Source organism: Rissa tridactyla, chromosome 11 (genome assembly GCF_028500815.1).
Source record: "Rissa tridactyla isolate bRisTri1 chromosome 11, bRisTri1.patW.cur.20221130, whole genome shotgun sequence".
NCBI classification, from domain to species: Eukaryota; Metazoa; Chordata; class Aves; order Charadriiformes; family Laridae; genus Rissa; species Rissa tridactyla.
Genome location: NC_071476.1, coordinates 10,474,425 through 10,497,687, shown reverse-complemented (window position 1 = coordinate 10,497,687; position 23,263 = coordinate 10,474,425). Strand labels below are relative to the sequence as shown.

At 40.4% G+C, this 23,263-nt stretch overlaps 1 protein-coding gene across 3 annotated transcripts in view; it reads left to right on the top strand.

Annotated features, from left to right (window-relative positions):
* Nucleotides 1–22,561, top strand: part of LARS1 (leucyl-tRNA synthetase 1) — a 33,734-nt gene extending 11,173 nt beyond the window's left edge. For 2 of the 3 annotated variants that reach the window (XM_054216909.1, XM_054216910.1), the window contains exons 11-32: nt 685–772; nt 876–952; nt 1,605–1,658; nt 2,633–2,773; nt 3,443–3,520; nt 4,459–4,544; nt 4,637–4,702; nt 4,806–4,888; nt 5,653–5,791; nt 7,029–7,241; nt 8,651–8,708; nt 9,613–9,676; nt 10,286–10,469; nt 10,702–10,792; nt 11,633–11,773; nt 12,343–12,483; nt 12,579–12,689; nt 13,840–13,950; nt 15,953–16,057; nt 17,797–17,892; nt 18,895–19,027; nt 21,395–22,560. In XM_054216909.1, coding sequence (XP_054072884.1) covers nt 685–772; nt 876–952; nt 1,605–1,658; nt 2,633–2,773; nt 3,443–3,520; nt 4,459–4,544; nt 4,637–4,702; nt 4,806–4,888; nt 5,653–5,791; nt 7,029–7,241; nt 8,651–8,708; nt 9,613–9,676; nt 10,286–10,469; nt 10,702–10,792; nt 11,633–11,773; nt 12,343–12,483; nt 12,579–12,689; nt 13,840–13,950; nt 15,953–16,057; nt 17,797–17,892; nt 18,895–19,027; nt 21,395–21,600 — 2,466 coding nt within the window. In that variant the 3' untranslated portion in view covers nt 21,601–22,560. Of the gene's footprint in view, nt 1–684; nt 773–875; nt 953–1,604; nt 1,659–2,632; nt 2,774–3,442; nt 3,521–4,458; nt 4,545–4,636; nt 4,703–4,805; nt 4,889–5,652; nt 5,792–7,028; nt 7,242–8,650; nt 8,709–9,612; nt 9,677–10,285; nt 10,470–10,701; nt 10,793–11,632; nt 11,774–12,342; nt 12,484–12,578; nt 12,690–13,839; nt 13,951–15,952; nt 16,058–17,796; nt 17,893–18,894; nt 19,028–21,394 lie in introns of all 3 variants that reach the window. The other variant, XM_054216911.1, reaches the window with a different exon arrangement.
* The last annotated feature ends 702 nt before the right edge of the window (nt 22,562–23,263 follow it).

The window sequence follows — 23,263 nt, the reverse complement described above, 5'->3', positions numbered from 1 at the left end:
GTGGGTTGCTATTTACTATCCTTAACTTCTGTGCTTTGAATAATTGTAGTTAGTGGCATTTGTTCATTTTAATACAATCTGTTTACATCACTTGATCTCTGTTCACTAAAACTTGACACCATCTTTCTCGATTCTGCTTTGAAGGACAAAGTAGAAAATACAGCTTTTGTTTCTTTGTTAGTAGACATGATGTGAATTCAAGCAAATTAGAGAGGTAGAAGACAACCACAACAAATAGACTACTCCCTGTCAGTGCATAAATGCTCTTGACAATGTGCTTTTCCTGCCTTTTTTAATCCAGCTCTTGACACTGGCTTCCTAGTTCATTCCTGTCTTGATGCTGATGTGTTTCAGATATTTGGAGGCAAACTGTTCTCCTGCTTACTATCTTTTTCCAGCTCCACACTTCAGTAGTTTTGCTTTCTCTGAATTACTTTGTCTATATTATCTGGGATTTGACTTTTCTACCAGTAAATAGTCCATACACTGTCTCAAATGGTACATACATGCTTTTTCATATGTACTTTCTCCTTCTCTAACTATAGATATAATTTTTCTTTTAATTTATTTGTTCGTAATATGTAAGGAATGCCAGGAAATTTGAAGACTATCAGCCAGGAGAGCTTATTTGGCTAGGCTGAAAAAGTGCTACTTATTGTAATGATATTCCTTTGTCCTGCATAGGAGATTCTTGGCGCTGCGCTTTCAGCACCTCTCACCACCTACAAAGTTATATACGCTCTTCCCATGCTCACGATTAAGGAAGATAAAGGTAACCTTGCAGTAGTGTCTTGCCAAAGCCTGTTTGATGTGTACCATGCATTCAATGTGTGTTGACTAATCTTTTTATCTGTTGTATCTCTTTCTTTGTCAAGGAACTGGAGTGGTAACAAGTGTTCCCTCTGATTCTCCGGATGACATTGCAGCCCTGAGAGATTTGAAAAAAAAGCAGGTCAGTCTGGTAACTGAATTGTTCGTGTTTCTGTTTCCTTTCCATAGTGTGGAGGGTCAAAAGTAGATGTCTGACGGGTAAAATGAAACTCCCTTTAGTTGTAGTTTTGCCATCTCTAACTTTAAATCAAAGTAGTTAAAAATAAATGAAGGTAAGACCAGCTGGGCTGCGATGGCTTTTTTATTCTCAAAGTTCAAGAGTTTTGGTCAAGAATCAGTCAACTTCTGCTGCATGTTAAGGTATACAAGAGTACCAGTGAAATCAAAATAAATTCCTGTTGTGGAAATGACTTCCAGAGGTGAGATTAAGACCTCTGTATGAATTTCGGATGAGACTTAAAGTAGCTGTTGCTGTTACAGGTTCAAGAGAACATCAGTGTCTAAACAGCTATCCCTGACTATTGAGGTTTTGTCCCACTTGTTTTCAGGGTGGAGCAGTAGTAGGTTTTTCTCTCTTTAAAATGTGGGCAGTTATCACCTGGAAATGGGACGGGGATTAAACACAGGTGTGAGAACTGGTGAGAAGGCAGGGAAGTGGCTTTGTCTGCTTTATAACAAATAATTATGTACAAGAAAGACCATACGGGTAGATAAAAAATCTAGAAGATTTTTCTTCTAACCATATTGCATTGTATTTCCTTTAACTTTCGAAGGCTTTGAGGGTGAAGTATGGCATCAAAGATGAAATGGTCCTGCCGTTTGAACCGGTAAGTACACCCAAACGTGTCCATCTGCAGTACACATGACTTTGTATTCACTGATGAAAAATGTGCCAAGAACTGTGCCTGCCTTTCCCAGAATTTCTATTTAAAGTTGTCCTCAGCTGAAAGAGCTGAAAAGTTGAGAGTAAGGTTTTCGTGTTTTGCTAGTGTTGTACTATTTGGTGTGTTAGGGGTTGCAACCAAGATTTGTTATTCGACGCTATACTTCAGAGATAAAGGAAAGTATTAATTTTTGTGGGAATTACTATTTTGAAGAATGGATTGCATCATTATACTGATAGCCTGGTGATTGGTTAAAACTTACAGCCTTAATGGCCAGATCATTATTGTTCTATGCAAAGAGCTCAAGTCCCTTACTATTGCTGCAGGCTCATGGCTGAATCCGTTTTCATTAGAAAACATAGGTTACAGGTAAAGCCATCCCAGTGTTCTGCATTCCCCTTGCTTCTGCTCACTAGCTTCAGTACTGGTGCAGCTGGGGACTGGTGTTACTGCTTGTGGGAGGGCAGATCGGGAGTCACACTGGGGACTGCCAGGAGTTTTTGATTTGATGAGTGGAATTGCACTAAGACTTTGCAAGTCCTATGTAACTTGGTTAGTAATAGATGCCGTCAACTTACACGCAGAGTAGGACAGTACAAGTTCAACATTAGCCCTAACACCTGCTTCTGCTGCCATTAGGGTTCTTTCTTTAATGTTGCTTTTGGCCAAGATACCATGCAGCACCGACACTTTCAGGTAACAAGTAATAACTGCCTTTTTTCCCCCCTTCATAACCTCTGGTTCAGACTCCCATGTCACCCCTGGGACTGCAAACCAAGCAAAATATACTTGTCTGTCTCATTCAGTGTGTCGCTTCTAGTGAAGCTTGTGAAACCCAGGAAACAAATCTTTGTGTAGATTTTATTACACTGAGATAATTTGAACGGAATATCTGAGACTGTTTTGTTAATTCCCAGGTGCCCATCATTGAAATCCCAGGCTATGGCAACCTTTGTGCTCCATCAGTCTGTGACGAGCTCAAAATCCAGAGCCAGAATGACAGAGAGAAACTTGCTGAAGCCAAGGAGAGAGTCTACCTGAAAGGATTTTATGAGGGAGTAAGTAATAAAAGATTTTTATAAGTGTTTTCTTGCTGAGTTTGATGAGGAGAAAAAAGGTGTATAAAGATCAAGAATTTAAAAAAAAGACTTCAAGGAAGGAGAGGTTTTTTTTCCTTTTTCCCCAGACCACTTCTATCTTAGGCTTCTCCTGCAGTTAAGTTCTGCAGTTGGAGGAGCTGGGTAGAACTGAAGAAGGAGAATGGAGTATGACTGCAAATTGACATTTATAATCTGGGTTTCTAGCAAGTGGTCACGTTCTGGGGAGTTGAACAGTTTTGTTACAAGTGTTGATTTGGAAACTGATAATGAACAGAGCGATGTGTTGCTGTGTGATGTAGGTTGTTTTTTAAAATCTCCTGTTCTTACTTGTGTAATGGCTTACTATGATGTATTCCTCAGCTGTTTTCTTGTAAGCCGACAACAATTTTTATTTCTGACTAGCTGTGTTGGATTGCCTATGTGCATGCTGACATGTATATAAATGCATTTTGGGTAAAGATGACCATCTGTTTAATGAAAAAAAGCAAACCACCAATCCCTGTATTCCTATTCTTTGCATGTCAAAGACTACAGTAACTACTACTTCTTTCTTTTAATCTAAAGAGCTATTGCACCTATTTCTTAATTAAAAAAAAATAAATCGACTCTATGACCCATCTGTTGCAGGTAATGTTGGTGGATGGATTCAAAGGACAAAAAGTTCAAGATGTAAAGAAGCTTATTCAGAAGATGATGGTGGATAACGTATGTGATAGTATGCACACAGCTGCTTTTACATTATTATCCATTTTCTTTTTCACAGTAGCCAAGTTGCTGAAGAAAGCTCTCTGTTTCGGTTCTGCAGTCCTCTTAGTGGTGCTTTGGATAGCTACAGAGTACGAAATACTGATAAAAGAAGGACCTTGTGTTCTTGGACTAAGGGAGATGAATGGCTTAATTGAGACCTCTTATTCCCCGTTTCATCCTGTCACCTTGTCTAGGAAATTTTTTGGTGGTTTGATTTAATCTTTGATAAAGTTGGGAAGATACTGGAAGTGTAAGATCCCAGTTGTCAGTCTTTTCCAAGCCTGCCAATAACATGCGGACACCTCACTTCTGGGGTTCCTCCTGCAGAGAAGGAAGAGTAGTAAATGAACAATGATCGTGTCATTATTCTATAATAAGATTTTCGAAGTGAGAGAGGCTTCAGTTATTTAGTCAGTATTCCCTTGTGGTTGCAGCATAGTTATGTTCAGATTATAATATAACGCTTTGTCCTGTTTGATCCCACATCAGAGCATGTGGTTTGTGAAGGTAGCATTAAAGTTCACCATTACATTCTTCTTTACCCCCACTGTCATGTCATCCCCCCCTCCCCACCGCGTTTTTTTTTGGTAGCTGTTTTAATCAGTAGGGGCATAGTCAATGAGTAATATTTTGTGCTTCTGTCCTCCCTTTTGTCATGCATGGAGACATTCTATACAAAACTATATGAACTGGTAGCTCAGAGAAGTACATAGTCAAGAGTTGTCCTCATTTTACTAAAGTGAATACTGAGGCAGAGCTGCGCAGTGGTGAAAGCCATGCAATAAATGCTGTAAAACAGATTAGAAGGGAGAGGATGTATTTTAGTAAGATGTGAGGGTTTTTGAGACTCTGCTAAGTACTTAAATCTTAGCTTTTATTGCCCTTTCAACTCTTAGGATGAAGCCATGATTTATATGGAACCTGAGAAACAAGTTATGTCGAGGTCTGCTGATGAATGTGTCGTGGCCCTTTGTGACCAGTGGTAAGTGAAGTAAAGCTGTGGTTATAAAGTTACTGCCAAATTATATCCTACTTGTGGATTGCTTTATTACAATAAACTTTTCCTGACTGTAGGTATTTAGACTATGGGGAAGTGACCTGGAAGAAACAGGCATCAGAGTGCTTGAAGCATCTAGAGACGTAAGTTATAAACATGGATGTGAAGGGGAGCGGTGGCTTGCTGCTGCTAGTGGTGGTCTAAGAGGGCTGAGAGGAGTAATTAGTAATAGCTTATTTCTTACAGGTTTTGTGAAGAGACTAGGAGAAATTTTGAAGCTACTTTAGGTTGGCTACAAGAGCATGCGTGCTCCAGGACGTATGGCTTAGGTAGGCAAAACACTCCTTTTCTCACTCAATGTTTCATGAAGATGGTACTCATCATTTCATTTGAAGGCTTAAGTGCTATCTAGAATCAAAAAAATATTTATTTATTTAAGTGTAGAACGGATTTATCCAACACTATGTCTTGATCCAGCATCCTGGAGAAGGCACACTTTCTTGAAAACGTATGTGGCCAGGGGTAACTTTATTTTTGCGTTACTGCTGTGATTCTATGCAGCATCTCTGTAGGTAGCTTTTTGTCTGGGCCGTTGATTTGGAAGGGACCTCAGAAGACAGAGCTAATACCATTTCTTGGGTGTTCTCCTTACATTCTGACTAGCCTTCATCTCGTATAGCCTGTGACATAGGACAACTGTTATAAATGCGTTATAATACACAGCAAGCCATCATGAGCTGCAGTTTGTTTGACAGTTGGGTTAAGAAGCTGACTACACAAATAGCAAGTGCTTTCTCTTTAATAAAATCTTCAAGTGCGTAAGTTGAGCCTTGAAAAAAAGGAATTTTAAAAGCATAAACGTGAGTACTTGCATGTGTGTGTACGTTCCACTGAAAGTCATAAGCTGCTTTTGTATGCTTGAGTGTGGCTTTAAAAAAAGGAATTTTAAAAGCATAAACATGAGTACTTGCATATGTGTGCGTGTGTATATGTTCCACTGAAAGTCATAAGCTGCTTTTGTATGCTTGAGTGTGGCGCTCGTGTGTAGGGATGATACTGACCGTGCCTGAGTCCTGGCTCCCATCTCTCCCAGGTACGCGGTTACCCTGGGACGAGCAGTGGCTGATAGAGTCTCTCTCCGACTCAACCATCTACATGGCCTATTACACAGTGGCTCATCTCTTACAGGGAGGTAACCTGCGGGGCCAAGGAGAATCTCCTCTGGGCATCAGGTGAGGGAGAGTGAATCATTAAGTTTTCTTGTTTAATTAGGTGTGCTTATCTCCTGAATTGTTCTTGACAAAGACTTGCCAAGCAGGCTGATTCTTTGCTTTTGTGTATAAAAGCATCATTGTTAAAACTTAACCTGCTGTTAGCTAAGTTACAGCAAATCTGCAGAAGGGAAATAAGGAAAGAGAAAGGAGTATGGAGGCCAGGGGGAGAGGAGGAATATCCCTCAAAGCGGAACTGTATGCAGAGTAAATCACCTTTTTTAATACTTGTTTGACTTGCCTTAAAGTGGTCCTTGCCAGGTGTTTTTGAGTGATTGGTTTCAGTGGCTGCCGAAGTGTCTCTGCTTATTGAGACTGCTTTGCAACTATAAAATATCGTGTGCTTCCGTGTACAAAGTGGGCAGGATTACCGCTTAGTTTTGGTCACTGTATTAAAAGTTGGTAACCCTCTTAGAAGCTTAGAACCATCTTTTATCCACAACTCGTATTTGTAAACCTTCAAAGTAGGAGGGAGAGGGCATTTGTACCAGAATACCTTCTAAGATTGCTCTGTGGCCTCCTGGTTGGAGTGGTGGTGAACTTCCAGTGACAGAGATCAGAGAGGTGAGGGGGTACAACTCATCTGGAATCGAAAAAGCCCACTACCAGTCGTGCCTTGAATCTTATGCTCTAATTCTGCGTGTTTGAACTGTTTTCCCCGAGTGGTTTACACATTGGAACTGGAACTCGCCTTATTCAATGCTGTAACTAATCTCAAAACCATTTCCAAAGTGAAGGTTCTTACAAACGGAAATAGTTGCAAAAGTCTTGTCAAGGTTTTAATTTTGGTTCAAACCCCTCTAATTATAGAGAGGCTGCCTACATACCAGTCACGTCTGGTTACAAACTTTGAAGTGAGCATCCTGAGAACTGAATTATAGATTTGATCTATTTAACTATATGGAATTAGAGCATACTTTTATGCAGGTAGATAACATCTTTCTTACAGTGTTAGCAAACACTTTTTACCGAGACTTACTCTGTGGGGTAAAGTGAAAGGATATTTTGTTTCTTATATTGGATGCGCTCATCTGATTTTAGACAAAGACCTGTGCACTCTTTGTCCGTGTTTGCTCTGCTTATCAAATGGAGTATGTTGTGAGAGTGAATCAATGGTTTTAAGCTGTCTTACTCAAAATGCTGTGGAGTGTAAGAGGAGCTTTTACTGCCATCTCAATATGGGACTTATTCTGTGCAGGGCACATCAAATGAGCAAGGAAGTTTGGGATTACATCTTCTTCAAGTCAGCTCCATTTCCTAAAACGGAGATTCCAAAAGAAAAGTTGGACAAGCTAAAGGAGGAGTTTGAATTCTGGTATCCTGTGGATCTCAGAGTTTCTGGCAAAGATCTTGTTCCAAATCATCTGTCATACTACCTCTATAATCATGTGGCTATGTGGTCAGATCAAAGGTAAGTTTGGAGATAATGCAAAGGAGATAAAGCTGGAGAGTTTATAGTTCTGGTACATTTGCTAATGACTTTTTTGGACTGTACAACATTCAGAATTAAGTTGAAAATGTATTCTTTCATATTGCAGCTTTGTTACAGTTGTCTATAATAGAATTTATTGAAATTGAAGGCTTTTTACCATTATTTCCCCTGTTTTTTCTAGAATCCTTTAAAGATTTTAAGATGCAAGATTCTTACATACAAATTCTAAAACATTGTTTAAAGCAAAACTGAAATCTAACTGCATGATATGACTTTAGTTGACTTGCTGAAATCCCTGTCTGTTCTCAATACTGGAATTTTAGCATGTAGCGTAATTGACATGGCAGTTTCCATCAGCTCCAGAGCACACCTAAGGATTTATATGTCCTAACTAAACAGTGCCTTGGCTTAGTGCTTCTTTAGAGGATATGTGTAAAAATGTATTGAATCCTGAATCCGCACTGGTGTATCTTTAGGGTTTTTCCCTCCTTTGGGAGTGGAGAGACTACTGAGTAGCACCACCTAGAGCTAAATCCAAAGGCAGCCGAAGTTGGTATTGGGACGATTGATGCTAATTTTCCTTTCTGTTAGCTGTCTATGGAGGCAGGAAATGCTCAGTTAGATAGCCATGTAAAAAAGCAAATGTGTAAAGGTAGAGAACAAATTTTAACTTTAGCTTTCATTGGCCTGTTTTATAAAAGTCAAATGTCTTTGGTAAGTATCTCCTCCTATGTATTTTCCAGTATTGAATTGTATTCCTGCATGGGATTTTAAGTAACTTTATTATCATGGAGTTTTCTTTTACTTCTCAAGGATCACTAAAGCAGTGTGTCCGTATTCCCATGGACTGCACAGCACAGGTTGAGAATCTTTGCTGGTCAGTGGTGCTTTTAGACAGATATGGTTCTGTGCATTACAATACTGTGTTTGCATTCCCTTGAACTTTCATGTCAGAGTTGAGAAAATGGCTTTTCCTATATACAGATTTATACACATATAGTAAAGATGGTGGTGGGGAATTTCATATCTGCTTCCTGCATTGGAAGAGATAGGTGGGACTTTGCTCTATCAAGTGCTGTTGGGCAGTGCCAGTCACTGGTCTTTAATTTAAATGTAGCTGAATAGAAGGTGGGGTAAATGAAATATAATTGTAGATGCAACGCTCCCTGCTTTGCATTTCATCCGTGATAATTCCTAGACCTTATATTGTAGTTCTTTCCATCTTCAGACGCTCCTTAATTTTTTTTTTAAGACACCCTTTAGGTGTTTTTTTGAAGATTCCACTTAAGGTGTTCATCCCAAACTGGAACATAAAATGTTTGTTCTCTCTTTTAAAAGAGAAAAATGTACTTCCTTTGTCAAATACTTTGTATCTTGTCTTGAAACAGAGAAAAATGGCCAGTAGCTGTGAGAGCGAATGGACATCTCCTCCTTAATTCTGAAAAGGTACAGTGAGGTTTTGTGTATGAGATGGCTTTTGTGGTTGTCAAAACAGGCACTTGCCAGCCAGACTGGAAAAATCCTTCTTGGAATTTAAGAGGAGGAAATAGTGAAAATTCTAGTTTCTTCATTGGTGCCCTCCAGTTTTTCATTCATCAGAGGTAAAGACCTGCCTTTCCTCCAATTCTGTCTTACACTTTTCTTAAGTTAGCTCTTGTATAGCTTCACCAGTTTAGTAAAGATTTCAGTGCATTTCTGTGAAGTTTTAGGGTAATATAGAATGTAGAATGATTATTTTTTTTTACTAAATTTTAGCTTTGTTAAGCATTGGAGTAGGTCCAGTGAGGGAGAAGAGGTTAGTGCCAACAACTTGCTAATATATGCAAGTTCTGAAATTGAATGTAATTGGATTTAAAAGTGCCTGAACCTGGGAATTAGGCCTTGGAGACTGTTCAATATGAAGCAAAAAAACCTCCACCGGAGTCCTCCTTGAAAAATCAATGCAGGATGAGCTGAAAACTCCAATTTTGTAGTACTTAAGTTTAATTCAGGTAACTTCTGGAATTAAATTTTGGTATCAGCTGTCCCATTTTTCGAAGCCTGACAAAGTCTAGTGCGGAACCCACACGATGCAGAAGGCAGTGACCGTTTCCCTGCAGCTGTGGTGACCTTAGTCATAACAACTCATGCAAGTCTCAAGACAAGCTCGATATTCAGGAGCTAGCTGAGCGCTTGCAAAGTTTAGTTTGCTTTTACTGTGATTCAGTTCAGATTTACCAAATTGCTTTTGCTACAATTCATAAGAAAATACTTTCACAATGGTTTGCCCCAAACCCTTGTTGCGTCTGTCTTGCTTATCCAACGACAAAACGGATGTGAGAGAAAACAGACACTCCTCTATTTCTTTCAGATGTCTAAATCCACAGGCAACTTTCTTACCCTAACTCAAGCTGTTGACAAGTTTTCTGCAGATGGTAAGTGTGTTATGGCCTGCATGAGGTTTTCAGTTATGCCAAAATGACTAAAATTAGTGCTTTGCTCTCAAAGGAGCAGTGGTTTTATTGGAGTAATGAATTGCACTAAATCTAGTACTTACCACCTGCTCTTGTTTGAAAAGCTGAACTCTGTTTAGAAAATTGGGATGTATGTTAGCACAACATCTGTTTCAGCCAGGAACTGCTCCTGGTGTTGAGAGCTCCTAGAGGGTCCGTGTTTCATTCTTCTGTGTTCGCTGAAGAGATCAGAACATAAGGCATGCACTGTGGCTGCCCACTGTGTGTGTACGTGCATGCCCTGGTTCCTTCTTGCACACTCTTGTGTTTTGGACAGTGATTGTACTGGTCTCCTGGTTCTTGGTGTTAGTCTGCTTTGCTTCCCAAGGAGGGTAGTGCACCTCTCCTGGGTAAAGGGCATCCTTTGGGACATCTCTCTCTAGCTGGCCAGGCAGTTTGTAAATTCACTTTGCATTTTAGTAACTCCTAATGAAAAGCTAGTTGAAATTCACTTTGAGTCCCATGCCTCCTGCATCTCTGTCTACCAGCACATTGCATGCTGGCCATGTTAGCTGGTCCAGTTTCTTGCAGGCATGCGTTTAGCCTTGGCTGATGCTGGAGACACTGTTGAAGATGCCAACTTTGTGGAAGCCATGGCAGATGCTGGTATTCTTCGTCTCTACACATGGGTGGAGTGGGTAAAGGAGATGATTGCAAACAGAGACAGTCTAAGAAGCGGTCCTGCCAACACCTTCAACGACAGAGTCTTTGCCAGGTACTGTACAAAGGCTAATAGACAGATGGTCCATTTTTTTTTTTTCTTGCAAGGAGCATCTCTGTAGTTATTTTTTTTCTGCGAATTAATTAATTCCGTAAAACAAACACTTTACAGAACAGGTTATGTGATTGTGCCGCACTGATGACATTGATGATGGTGTTTTACACAGTGCTGTCATTGTGCGGGGCAGACTCCAATATTGATGTTCCCACTTCCCTTCCCTCCCTAGTGAGATGAATGCAGGCATAATGAAGACAGACCAAAATTATGAGAAGATGATGTTTAAGGAAGCTCTGAAAACTGGCTTCTTTGAATTTCAGGTAGGAGGAATCTTCTTAGGTATTTGTTACTGTGTGGATTTCTTTTGATCCTGATGTCTCTGATCCTTGATTATACAGCTGAATTGGATTCAGAATTGTGCCAAGAAAGAAGAGTACTTTAATGGAATAAATCTGAAATTATACAGGTCTGCTTGGGTCATTTTTACAAAGGTCTAGAGGAAGACAGCTGTGATGCTGCAAATAGTCCTGATGTCTAATATGAGCAAAAAGCTGCTTAAAAAAAGACACTGTTAAACAGAGTGTTTCCTTTCTTTAGCCCCTTTGTAATAAGGAACTATTCATAGGAAATTCAGATAATACATCAACAAAATTGTTTGGAAGCAGAGTGCTTTTTCTTATGTTCCATAAACCGTGTCTCCAGAGTGTCTGCTGAACCGTGCCACTTCACTTAATGAATTACAGAGACTCCTTCATGTGGCTCCTTTATGATATTCAGGAATATGATTGAGTAGGCTGAATTATGTGTGTAATGATAGATCATATTCATTGTCTTTTTCTTAGTACTTGCTAGTATCTTTATGCAAGCTATTTGCGATGATAGTACCTGATACACAGTTGTGGATATTTTTGTCTTTTATGTCTGTGACAATAAACACTTTTTTAAAAGTACCATATTATTGCAAAAATCAAATGGCCAACAGCCAGATTCACACTCAGGTGCTTCAGAAAAGTACAGTTCTTGTAATAATCCATTATTGACTTCTAAGCTGCTTAAATTCTAAAGCCATATTAGAGCAAGGAATTGTGTGTGTGTTCTTCTAATTGTTTCTCCCTGGCAGTTGGAGTGTGTTAATGGTGGTAGCATTGGCTGTCTTTCAGGCAGCAAAGGACAAATACCGTGAGCTGGCGATAGAAGGAATGCACAGAGAGTTGGTGTTTCAGTTTATTGAAGTTCAGACTCTGCTGTTGGCTCCTATCTGTCCCCACTTATGTGAGCACATCTGGTCACTGCTGGGAAAGGTACTAAAGTCTCAGTCTTGTCATTTGATTTGGATCTAAGCTTTTACTGATTTTTAGTAAGGCTCATATCAGGCTTATGGATGTCTTTCATATGCAAGTAGAAGAAACGTATGTCTTACAATATGAAGAGCCATAATAGCTGATTGTCCGTAGGACAGTAAACATACGGAGCGAGCCTCTTAATGTGATGATACATGAAACTTTAATACAAGTCACTTTGGTTGTGGACTCACAAAGAGGTCATCTAAAATTAACCCAAATAATGCAATATTTCTACACTTATGCATGAAACTTAGTTGTTGGGGTTTTTTTTTTTTATTGCCTTGTGCTTGTAGATGAAGTTATGTAGCTATATGACAGGTGTAATTGTATGCATAGTCCTTAACACATTGCAAATAAATACTTGTTGGCTGTATAGTTATTCCTTTACAACCTGGCTGTAAGTGGGTGCTCATTGGGGTTCAGACTGTCTTAACTCCAGTTTCCAGTCAAGCTACAATGGCTAGAAAAACCACCACATAGTGATGTGTTTTCCTCTCAGTGCATGTCACTTCTCCCTTTCTTCCAAGCCCGGTTCCATCATGAGTGCCTCTTGGCCGACAGCGGGTCCTGTGGATGAGGTGTTAATTCGCTCCTCTCAGTACCTGATGGAAGCAGCTCATGACCTCCGCCTCCGCCTCAAGAACTACATGGCACCCGTGAAAGGAAAGGTGGAGTGTACTGGGTCATCTTTCTAAGTGTGTGTACTTGATAATTCCCTATTGCCTTAGGACTCCTTCCTAACTCTTGTTCTTCGCTTCCTTAGAAAACTAGTAAAGAACCTGCCCAGAAGCCTTCTCACTGTACCATCTACGTGGCAAAGAACTACCCGCCGTGGCAGCACACCACCTTATCGCTTCTGCGCAAGCACTACCAGGTGGTCATCCTGTCCTGTTTCTTTGGGCTGCTTAACTGCTTTCTTGTGGGCTCTTCTTTTCTGTCTGTAGAAAGCTTATAAGCAGTAATTTGTTACCAAATTATTTAAATATAAAGCAAGATAGTTTTACTTTTCTTTATCCTTTTATAACTGTCCAGTAAATTTTGGTGCTTAATGAAAATGTCCCAAGGAATGTCATTGATTTGACAGTATGATTTCATTGTTTGTTGACAATCTGAGTAAAAAGCGACCCATGTCCTGTTATTTTTTTCATTTTTAAGTGGATAGCTTTTAAAATACACTTTGCAAGTATATTTCTGAGGAAACATTGTTGACTGACAGATTAATTCTGCCTTACTATGCAAGTGGGCTCAGAAACGTTATTTTGGTCCTCGAATAGGTGTAAACTATTCAATGATGTTACAAGAAATAAGTTGAATGGAATATGTCAGTCATAAGTAGAAGAAATAAGCTTTTCTGAAAGCAGAAGAATCTGTGCTTTGGACATGGGGCAACTGAGGAGAGTGGCTTTTGGCCTCCTGAGGCACCATCCTTCTTGGCTTGAACAAACCAATGTTGTAGCTGATAGATTAGAGAGTCATGACTTATGGCATTGAGATAAACCAGCCTTCCTCATGTGAAATTTGGTTTTGGGGTGTTAAACTTTGGGCATTCTATTGGCTTTTTTCTGCATTGGTGTTAAAATCTGCTGTTTGGTGTGATGCACTAAATAGGATTGTTGCAAATATCTGAATTTTGGGTGTAAAACACCAGAAGTTCAGGAAACTAGTGCTTAAAAATGTGCTTGTGATAAGGCTTAAAAGTAGATTTTTAAATGCATTCTGGTAGAAAATTTAAGTATATTAGTATACAGTCACTGGAAAGAATAAAGAAAAAGCAGAATAATACTGAGTTGCCTGAATGGCGGTAGTTATCTGTTGTTTTTTTTTTTGTCAAAGACTTAAAATATGACTTTTAAAATGTTTCACAGGGATGGGAAAATGGAATATTCCACATTCCTATATGTGGAATCGATGATGATGACAAACCTTGCTGGTATTTATGGAAAAGCATGAAGGGTATATGATATTAAAGGGCAAGGTTTTTTACTGATGCCTATACTTTTTAATGGATGTTCACCAATGTTTAGGTCAGTGGAGGTCACCTGCCAGACAATAAAGTAATTGCCAGTGAGCTTAACGCCCTGCCGGAGCTGAAGAAGTATATGAAGAAGGTTATGCCTTTTGTTGCCATGGTTAAGGTAAGTGTCAGAGGGACAGTTCTTGTACAAAAAAAGCTTTTGCGACTGAAACATGTCAGACAAAGGCAATGACAATCTGTAACTTTGTGCCACAGGTATTGTTTCCTTTGTTTCGTTCCTGGATCTCCTACTAACTTTTGACTTGAGTCTGTATCTTGCTCCTTGATCTTAATGTTTTTATTTATAAACTTTGACACCTCTGGAAGAAAGATACAATAAAAATGTCTCTATGTGAATTAGCCCAGTGAACTCATGGTCTCATTGAGGCTTGGTCATTTGTGTATTTCACAGGTTGTACAATCTGTGCTTCAAATACAAGTGGATTTCTCTATGCATAGCATTTGACTTTTCTAGTTTTTCATGAGAATAAGGTGTTGCTTTGGAGACATAAAAATGCTTAGAAAGTTAAGAACAAGGCTAGAGATAGTTGATTATCCTACATTTAAGGGAAGAAAAAAGGGACTCTTCTTAGCCCTAAATGAAATTAAGAATTTTCTGCATCGTTCTTATGTTCTTGTCACTAATATTCCGATATTTCATTGTTATTTTCTTAGTCATGCAAGCCTGTGAAAATCTTGGCTTGCATTTTTTTCTAAGAAACTTTTTTTTGCTTGTGGTTGCAGATAAAAATTCAATACATCAACTAGGAATGTTCAAGAAGCAAAGAATAAGCAAAATCTTAAATAAAAAAAAAGGGGGGGCGGAGTAGGGTTTAAAAGTATTTTGACTTCTACTCATGTTTATAAATGGAGGTGCTCTTTTGCCGCCTCTCTAGGGTTATTCTAATTGTTCCTTTTCATGGTAGCTCAGAAGCCTTCAGAGGAACAGGGAGCAGAAAGCAGCTATGGCGCTTCCTGCATAAGTGAGGTGTGTAAAGAGCCGTAGTGATGTGTTAGATCAGCCGACGGAGTCGGAAAAGGTCAGACGAGCTTTCAGTCCTGCGAGTGTGTTAGGGCTGAAACAGCCCTAGTGTTTGATGTCCTCGGTCTGGCAACAGTTAGTGCTTCTGGTCCACGCAGGGGGTGGGTCAGTGTGCTGAGGCGTACCCAGTCATCCATCCTTTCGCTTTTGAAGAGCAGTTGGCAATTTCACATAAAGACATAGAAACATCGGAGTTCAGGCTTCCTAGATCAGTATGTTTTTCTCCGAAACCAATTATTCGGCAATTCCACTGTACAAGGAGCATTTCTGCTTGTGCTTCCTGTTCGTCAAAGGAGAGCTTAAATGTAGAAGAAACTTTTGTGATTTCCAAAGGGAAGCAATTCAGAGTTAATGCAGGGAATCCTTCCCATTAAACTGACAAGGAAAGCAGGAAACCACAACCGTGCTGAGTCTGACAAAGCAGGGCTTCAAAGCAGACAGCTGGCTCAGCATATGAAAGCGAGAAAGGGACAGATTAAATTCCAAAGTGGAAGTTCTGTTTTAGTAAAAAAAAAAAAAAAAAAATTCACATGGTTTTTATATTGCTTGTAATACTTTGTCTCTTGTGACTGTTGCTGTTGGCTTTCTGGACTAATTAAGTTACTTTTATGTTGACATATAAAGGTAGTTGTTATTTCCCTGCAGAGAACTTGTTTTACAACTGCTGTGAACATGTCCAGTTGTTCTCTGCTCGTCCTTTATTTTAAACTAGGTCATAAGACTGAATTTCCTGCTGTGAAATACCACTGAAGTGCTGACTTATTTTGTGAATTCTCAACCTGCGCATTAAGTAGGGATTATAAATAACTGTGAATGTCAAACACCTTTTCAATTCTATATTAAAAATGTGTTCTAATTGCTCTTACTCCTCTCATCAGTGTCACTAATTCCCTGTAGAAGAAACCCTGTTACAAGAAAATTATTGCTGCTACGTTAGCATGTTGTGCCAGCAGAGAGCTGTCATATTTAAAAGCTTATTCTTTTCATGACTAATGTAGATAGTTTGCCATTTTGAAGCATCATTTTAGTTGCAGTGTTTAGAGGGGTTTAACCCTTTTTTTTTCTTTTTTTCCTTTGCCAGGAAAATCTGGAGAAGAATGGATCACGTGTTCTTGATCTGGAACTAGAATTTGATGAACGTGCAGTGCTCATGGAGAATATTGTCTATTTGACAAATTCCTTGGAGGTCTGTGTATACTCGACATAGTCATTGCTTGGTGCTTATTGGGATAGCTGGAGGTCCAGCCTTTCCTAAGGCTCTAAGCCTGCTTACATGAACTGCTGGGTGTATGTTGCTCACGTAATAGATTTTTTTTATCAGCTTTCTGTATTTTGATCTTGCTGTTTAAATTTGTCAAATATAGGTGTATAAATCTGTTAAATACAGACATGAGGCACTGGTAGGTGTGTGGTATACAGACACGTTCCCCCAAAACAGAGGTCGGTTTTGCTGCAGTACTGGTTGTTTCTGTGATAGTGAAGTCCAGTGACGCTTTTGAAGAGACATTTTTCGCTGAGCCAACCAGTATCTTATATTTTTTCAGCTAAAGAAATGAGGAGATGTTTCAAGGCATTGACAGTAAGAGTGATCAGAGTCCTTAGCCTTGTGTCCTTGGACTCTGACGATATTCACCGTAGCAGATTACCCTGCCCTCTTCAAGGGGCAGGTCTGGGCAGGGCTTTTAAAAACTATGGTATATAGTAAAATGGATGCCAGTCTAGTAGCAGTTATGCTGCTGCTTATGCTAACCAGAATTTGGTTCAATAGACAATATGTTAATGAGGGAACAGCTCAGGCAGGTTTATGTAACAAAAAAACCCCCAAACACAAAACAAAAAAACCCGACCCAACCACCCCCAACCAAACCAAACCAAAACCCCTATAAACTGAAAATACATATATATTGCAAAACTTCATTTTGTAACCTCTACAGTATGACAGTGGATCTTTTATGTGGGAGAATCTAGAGAAACTTGAGATCTGGGCTATGAAATTTCCTGCAGCTTAACAGGAATGGTCAAGTTCTGCAGCAGGGCAGAATTGCCCCACATTTCTCTACAAGCTGGAGCTGGCCGGCCATCAGCTCTGCCTCAAAGGACTTTGGGGTTACTGTGGCCTTGTCAAGATTAATATAAACTAACGTGAGTGTGCTGTCACCGCAGATGAGCCATGCTGCGTGCTGACCTGCATTAGGAGTCACCCGTATAGGACATGATTTGGCAAGTCAAGGGAGGTCATCCATCTCCCCTCAGCTCTGCTGAGCCCGATTCAGAGTGTGTCAGTGCTGTGCGCCCCTCTCATCCTCCCCCTCTCCACAGCCCCGGTTTAACGAGGCTTCGAGGGGTTGGGGCTGTTGACCAGAGGAGCATCGAGATGGCTGGGGGAGCCTCGAGTGCATGGCCTCCAGCTGAGGGTGAAGGAGGTGGGCTTGGTGAGGATCGCCAAGGGAAGGTCTCGGAGAAATCTGCTGCTGCTTAGGGTCGCAAAGACGATAAAGTCAACCTCTCTCTTGGCAGTGGGCTGAGAGTCAAACAAGGGGCAGTAACTGGGAGTTACTGCTGGAGGTGCAGCTTGTGAGGCTGAGGCAGGACATGAGGAGAGGTGTTTGCGCGGGTGGCGGGTAATATTGGAGCAGGCTGCCCGGGGAGGCCATGGCATCTCCATCCTCAGAGGCGGACTTGGTCCAGTGTGGGCAGTAGTCCGACTTCGGGCAGGGAGAAGGTGACCTTCAGAGGTCCTTCCCAAACAATATGTTGTGATATTGGGTGTGCTAATGTTGCCTTATGCCAAGGCATGTTTACTTTCCACTTTACTATGTGAACAATTGTTTGATAAGCCTGGGAACTCCTGGTGTTCCCTCCAAAGCAATTAAACTCCTGGGTTTTTTGTCCGTCCCCCTCCCCTTTTTTTTTTTTTTTTAACAGCTGGATCACATTGAAGTGAAGTTCGCGTCTGAAGCAGAAGATAAAATAAAAGAAGACTGCTGTCCTGGAAAACCATTTTCCACATTCAGAACTGAGGTAAAATTAGAAATTCTGATACTGGAGGTCTGAAAACTTAATTAAAAAAACCAAACCAACAATAAAAGCAAATATGTCATTTAAAAACTTGAATCAGACATGAACATTGGATTTTTTTTGCCTTTGATCCATCAGCCGTTCAAAACAAGAAACATCTCCTGAAGCAATTATATTTTTATTTTTTTTCCCCTCTGTACAGAGCCCTAAATGTGACTGTGATTGCACCTTAGCTTTAAGGCTCTTCGAGCCAGCACAGTTTAATGATTTGACCTGAAGACTGTTAAAAACACGTGACTTCAGCACAAGCATATTCTGTATTTGTTTCTCTCAGCGTACGCCTCAACTACCACTCCGTAGTACAATACTACTCTGTATTCTAGTTAAAACACAGGCCGCAAATAGAGAATTGAGAAGGTCTTGCACAAGTATGGCTGGATCTCACTTCACCACTGTTATATAGCAGTTGTTGTGTTGCATATGATACTTGTTTTAAGGTATTATAAATTTCCATGTGAAACTTCGTATTACTTGTTTGCTGAATCCTAAAGTGTTTTTTAATACTTTCTATGTTTTTCCATTAGTTTATGTCGGGCTAATAAATGGCGTTCAGTTGCATAAAACTAAAACCTTTCAAAAGTATTCTTACAGTTTTGTCATGCGCTCTTGGAGGAATTAGTGAGTAATGTGTAAGATTAGTGAAACTCATCAACAGTGGTATCATGTATGAATATTTCTAGCTCTAATACTTTTCAAAAGTTAAAATTTGATTGATTTCACTAAATATGTCCTATAAACTTGTGTATACTGTGGCTTATGTGTTGGAGAGTTGTGCAAGAGGAGTGCTTGCATTCAGCCACTGGCAGTAAGTGTTTCCAAATGACGTTTATCCATCCAGAATATTTGTTGATAGATGATGTTTATTTGTTTTAGTTTCATGTTTCCTCTGAGGCTTGGATCACAAATAGAGGTTCTCCTTTAATGTTTGTATTAACTTTCTTACAGCCCAGTGTGTCTGTATTTTTGGTGAACCCTCAACCGTCAAATGGCCACTTCTCGACAAAAATTGAAATCCGGCAAGGAGACAACAGAGAGACAGTGATCAGACGCTTAATGAAGATGGACAGAGGAATCAAAGGTAAAATACTGGCACAGACCTACAGCTGTCACATGCTGATTAGATTAATGTTTCCAGGAGAGAAGTGGAAACAAAGCTGCTGAAGTTTGTGCTGCTGTCATGGATACTTAGAAAGGAGTGAGAAGTTTTACGTTTAAGTGAACAAGGAAAGAGATAACCTGCAAATAGGCAGGCTTTTTTATGGGTTTTCCTCATTACTCATTTGTTCTGCCACTGATACACCGAAACATAGTTTCAGCCAGAGATTAATATGGATTTTATTTCCCCTTGTGCTTTGAATTTCCAAGAAAAAGAGTTAGTCCCAAACCGGTTATAGGCAGCTTCTGTCCCTTCTGTTTTGGACCCCAGGGCTGAAAAAAAAATTATCAAATTTATTTTTCTATTTAGCCTAAGGTGAATTAATTTAACAGTTGCTGTGTTGGCTCCTAATAATTTCTGTCCTGGTTCATAGTGGAAATACTATGGAAAACACTTGCGGAAAAGTGGAAAAACACTTAAAACTGGGATTACCATTGTTTATGCCAAACTCAAACTTGCAACCTCTGTAGGAACTAGTTTAATATTCCTGTTGAATCCTCTGAGCTATTTATTCCTTCTCTACTCTTGTATTCTTTATGCACTAATGCTTTATTTCGTCTGTTAAATGTTGAACCCTGCAGTGGTGAGAGAGACAATAAGTACTGGAAGAGTTTCTTTGAGAGCTCCCAGTCCATGGCAATAGCAGATTCCATCCAGAAAGCATTAAGACAAAAGCATTTCATCACCCCTGAACCTGACGTGGCATTTCAGCTGTGGTAGCGCTGCCTGTTGCATGCCCTGGTGTTAGCTGGCTCCAGCAGCGGGGACCCGCGCGAGAGCAGCCGGGGAGCCAGACCTTGCCCCTGCGTCTGACAGCATCACCGACAGAAGCTGGTGCCTCGGTGGTGCAGCCATGGCTCCGATAAAGGTCTCCAGACAGAGCCTGGGGACCTGCTTTTGCTACAGCATATTTCCTTAGAGCATGTTGAGTGCGCTGCAGTGACCGGTGTGCTGTGGCTTAGGAACCTGAATTCCATCATAGGAAAAAGTCCAACTCTGTGGAGGTTCCTTTTGTTTGGCAACAATCCTGGGATTGCTGCCCATAATTACTTTGCTTCCTCTTGCTTTGCTTTCTGAACAGTTTTCTGCCTAGTAACTTTATGCAGGGCTATTAGTCTGCCATGTAAATTCTAAAGGTGATATGCACTTGACAGCCTAAAGGTGGTCTTTGTACGTAGTAGTATTTCAGAGTGGGTGCTTTTCCTCAGTTTTTCTTGGAAATAAGCAAATTTTGTAGCCTACTTGTTGATAATTTTAGTATTCTTTACTTCTCCACCTGCTTGGAAAGATATTTTAGGAAAACACAGAATAGCATGATAAAATTTCATGTTGGACGTTGTTGTAACAAGCATTAAGTTTCTGGCCAGTGTAATGAAAGAAAATAGCTTTCTTAAAGAAGCGGCAGCTGTGTTTTTGAATGCAGTAATTAAGAATCAAAGAAATCGGAAGCACTGTGAGCTGGGTATAAAAGGAAAAATGGACCTCATCGAAAAGCTTATGACAGCAAAGCTGTTTCTTCTTTCTGTATCTTTCAACAGCTTGTGTTTATATCGATGTTTATCTGTAGAACAAAGACAACTGCACACTGATGATGGAGCACACAGAGAGGGATGTATGATGAAGAATGTAGCAAAATACAGTTTAGGGAAATGCGCTGTATGCATAGCAGATACACACACACATCTGCTACGCTTCTGCGAGGTGGATATTTTGAAGTAATTGAAAACAAGTGAGATGAAGCAGTGACTCCTCCTCACTTGGCCTTTTCCAGAAGGTGTCACTGTGCTGTTGGTGCGCAAGGACTGGAAGGTTGTACTTGGAGAAAGGCTTGGCTCAAAGATCCCAGGCTTCCTAAAGACTTTTCTTGGGCTGCTTAGCAGTCTATACTGGTGTGCATTTTAACAGGGAATTCTATTTAAAACAAGTCTCGCCTTCCCCTTTCTCCTAGTCTCTGAAATTCATTTCCTCAGAAAATGATACCATAACTGTTTGGTTACTCACAGGTGTCCCAAAACCAGATAAGGCAAATTTAGTGCTTAGTGTAGTATCGAGAGTTGGTATTTCTGTGTCGTTTATCCCCATTTCTGCTGGTAGCTTGCTGTGTAACCACTGAATGACATCTTTATAGTGGGTGTAAATCTTAACATGAATGGTATTCCTGAGAGAATGTATTTCCTTGGAGTAGATATTTTAAAGTACCAAGTATTAAGTGTTGTTTTGATTAGTTCAGTTGATGCTATAGCTTGTGTGTAGGTCCCATAGCCTGACCAGCCAGTCTCTCTACTGCAGATCTCTCTAAAGTGAAGCTGATGAGGTTTGATGATCCTGTGCTTGGGCCACGCCGTGTTCCCGTCCTTGGCAAAGAAGAAGCGGAGAAAACGCCTATTCTGGAGCAAGCCATCTTCCACATCGACCTGGGCGAGAAGCATGTTCGCATTACTGAGAATGGCCTGACAAAGGACATTGGTGACACAATTGTTTATCTGGTTCATTAAACTGGCACATACCTGGCTTGGTCCCTGGCAGTGAGAAAGTTCATAGAATGACTTTGAAAGCATCTGTACTGAACAAAGATGAGAATTTGTTCTAGAAAAAGAAAGCCCACCCAAATCAACCTAATTTTGCATGCAAGTTCACCCCTACTCTTTTAAATGTGGATATAATAAAATTATTTTCCTCTGGCCCTTTGGCTTTTCTTCAAAAGAAACCGTTATCCTGAATGCTAATGTGGTGGATCTTCCTTTTCAGCTGTGGCTAAGTGTTTTCAGAAGCAAACTAGAGTACCACACTTGGAATTCTGCTCCCTCCAAAATAGGATGGGTTCTGGGGAGAGAGGCTGGTTGTAGATCTCCTGTAATAGAGGGGAAAAAGTTGCTTGCACGCTTCTGTATTTTAGTTTTCAATGACACAGGTGACAGCACCATTAGGGCACTTCTACATGGGCTAGCAGTTCTGAAGAACTCGTAAGCAAGAGTTAAATATGAAGGTTCCATGATTCTCTGCTCTTAAAACAGGAATGCCTGTGGCAAACACTGTTAAAGACTGATTTTTCCTTTCTTATTCTTTCATGAAACTATTCATAAATCTACTTTAAGTTGAAAGGTTAATGAGTTCAGACTTTCAGAACAATCAACATTGCTTCCTTACTCTTTCATAATCCATGGGGTTTTTTCCCTTCAGCAGCTGGCCAGGGAGCAAAGACTTTCCTCCAGACGTTTGGGAGAGCTGGCTGGGGGGGTGTGTGTGCTGTTTGCGTTTGGGTTTTTTTCTGCCATGAGGGGCAAGTTAAATAGTGGTGGTATTTCTTACAGTCTCAGTGTTCAAGTGAATGAGACAAACTGATTGTTAATGAGAAAGATAGAGCTAAAAAGCTGGAATTTTTGTCTACTGTGATGTATTGGCTTCCAGGAGATGTCACTGCTACGCTGGTTCTTGTGCTTTTTTTCCCAATAAAAGGATAAAGAGTCTTTCTTGGTATTAGATTTCCCACTTCATTAACAAAATTCTGGCCTTACTTAGTAGTCTTCCTGTTACGATTTTGGCTGGAGAAATCTGGAAACGGATCCTTTTTTCTCCTTTTTAATTGAGCCAGTTTTTGGAGTATAGAAATCCACAGCCATAAATAATGGGTTATTACTGTTATTTCCCAGCTCTCCCAGTTTTGTGCTGTGGCACCACAGGGTATTTTTCTTGGCTTTCTGTGCCCTTCAGTCTTCTTCCTGTCAGGAGAAGGGGAGCGAGGGGTCGTCCCGGCTCTGGGGACGGTGTGACGTCAGGGCGTGGAACGTGGTGATGTCACGGGTGCCACGTGCTGCGGCTGCTGCCAGGCGGCCGATCCTGTGCCCGCTGACGGCGTGAACGTCTTGGGTCCTGTCGCTGTTGGTTCTTTCCTGGGTAACGCCTGAGGACAGGATTTCTCTTCTTTCTGGTCTCAAGTAAGGAGTAAAGTTGGGAACCCCTACGTCCCCTATGTAACATTATATGTAATCTGGAATATATATATATAAAAACATCTGTATAGAAACCATATAGCTGATGAGAAACAAATGCTCACTGTTGCGCATTGCACTGTGAAATATCTCTGCAACGAGGCTTGGGTAGGGCTCCTCTTACTCGGGAATTCAGTTCAAAGCAGCTTATTAATCCCTCCAGGCCTCG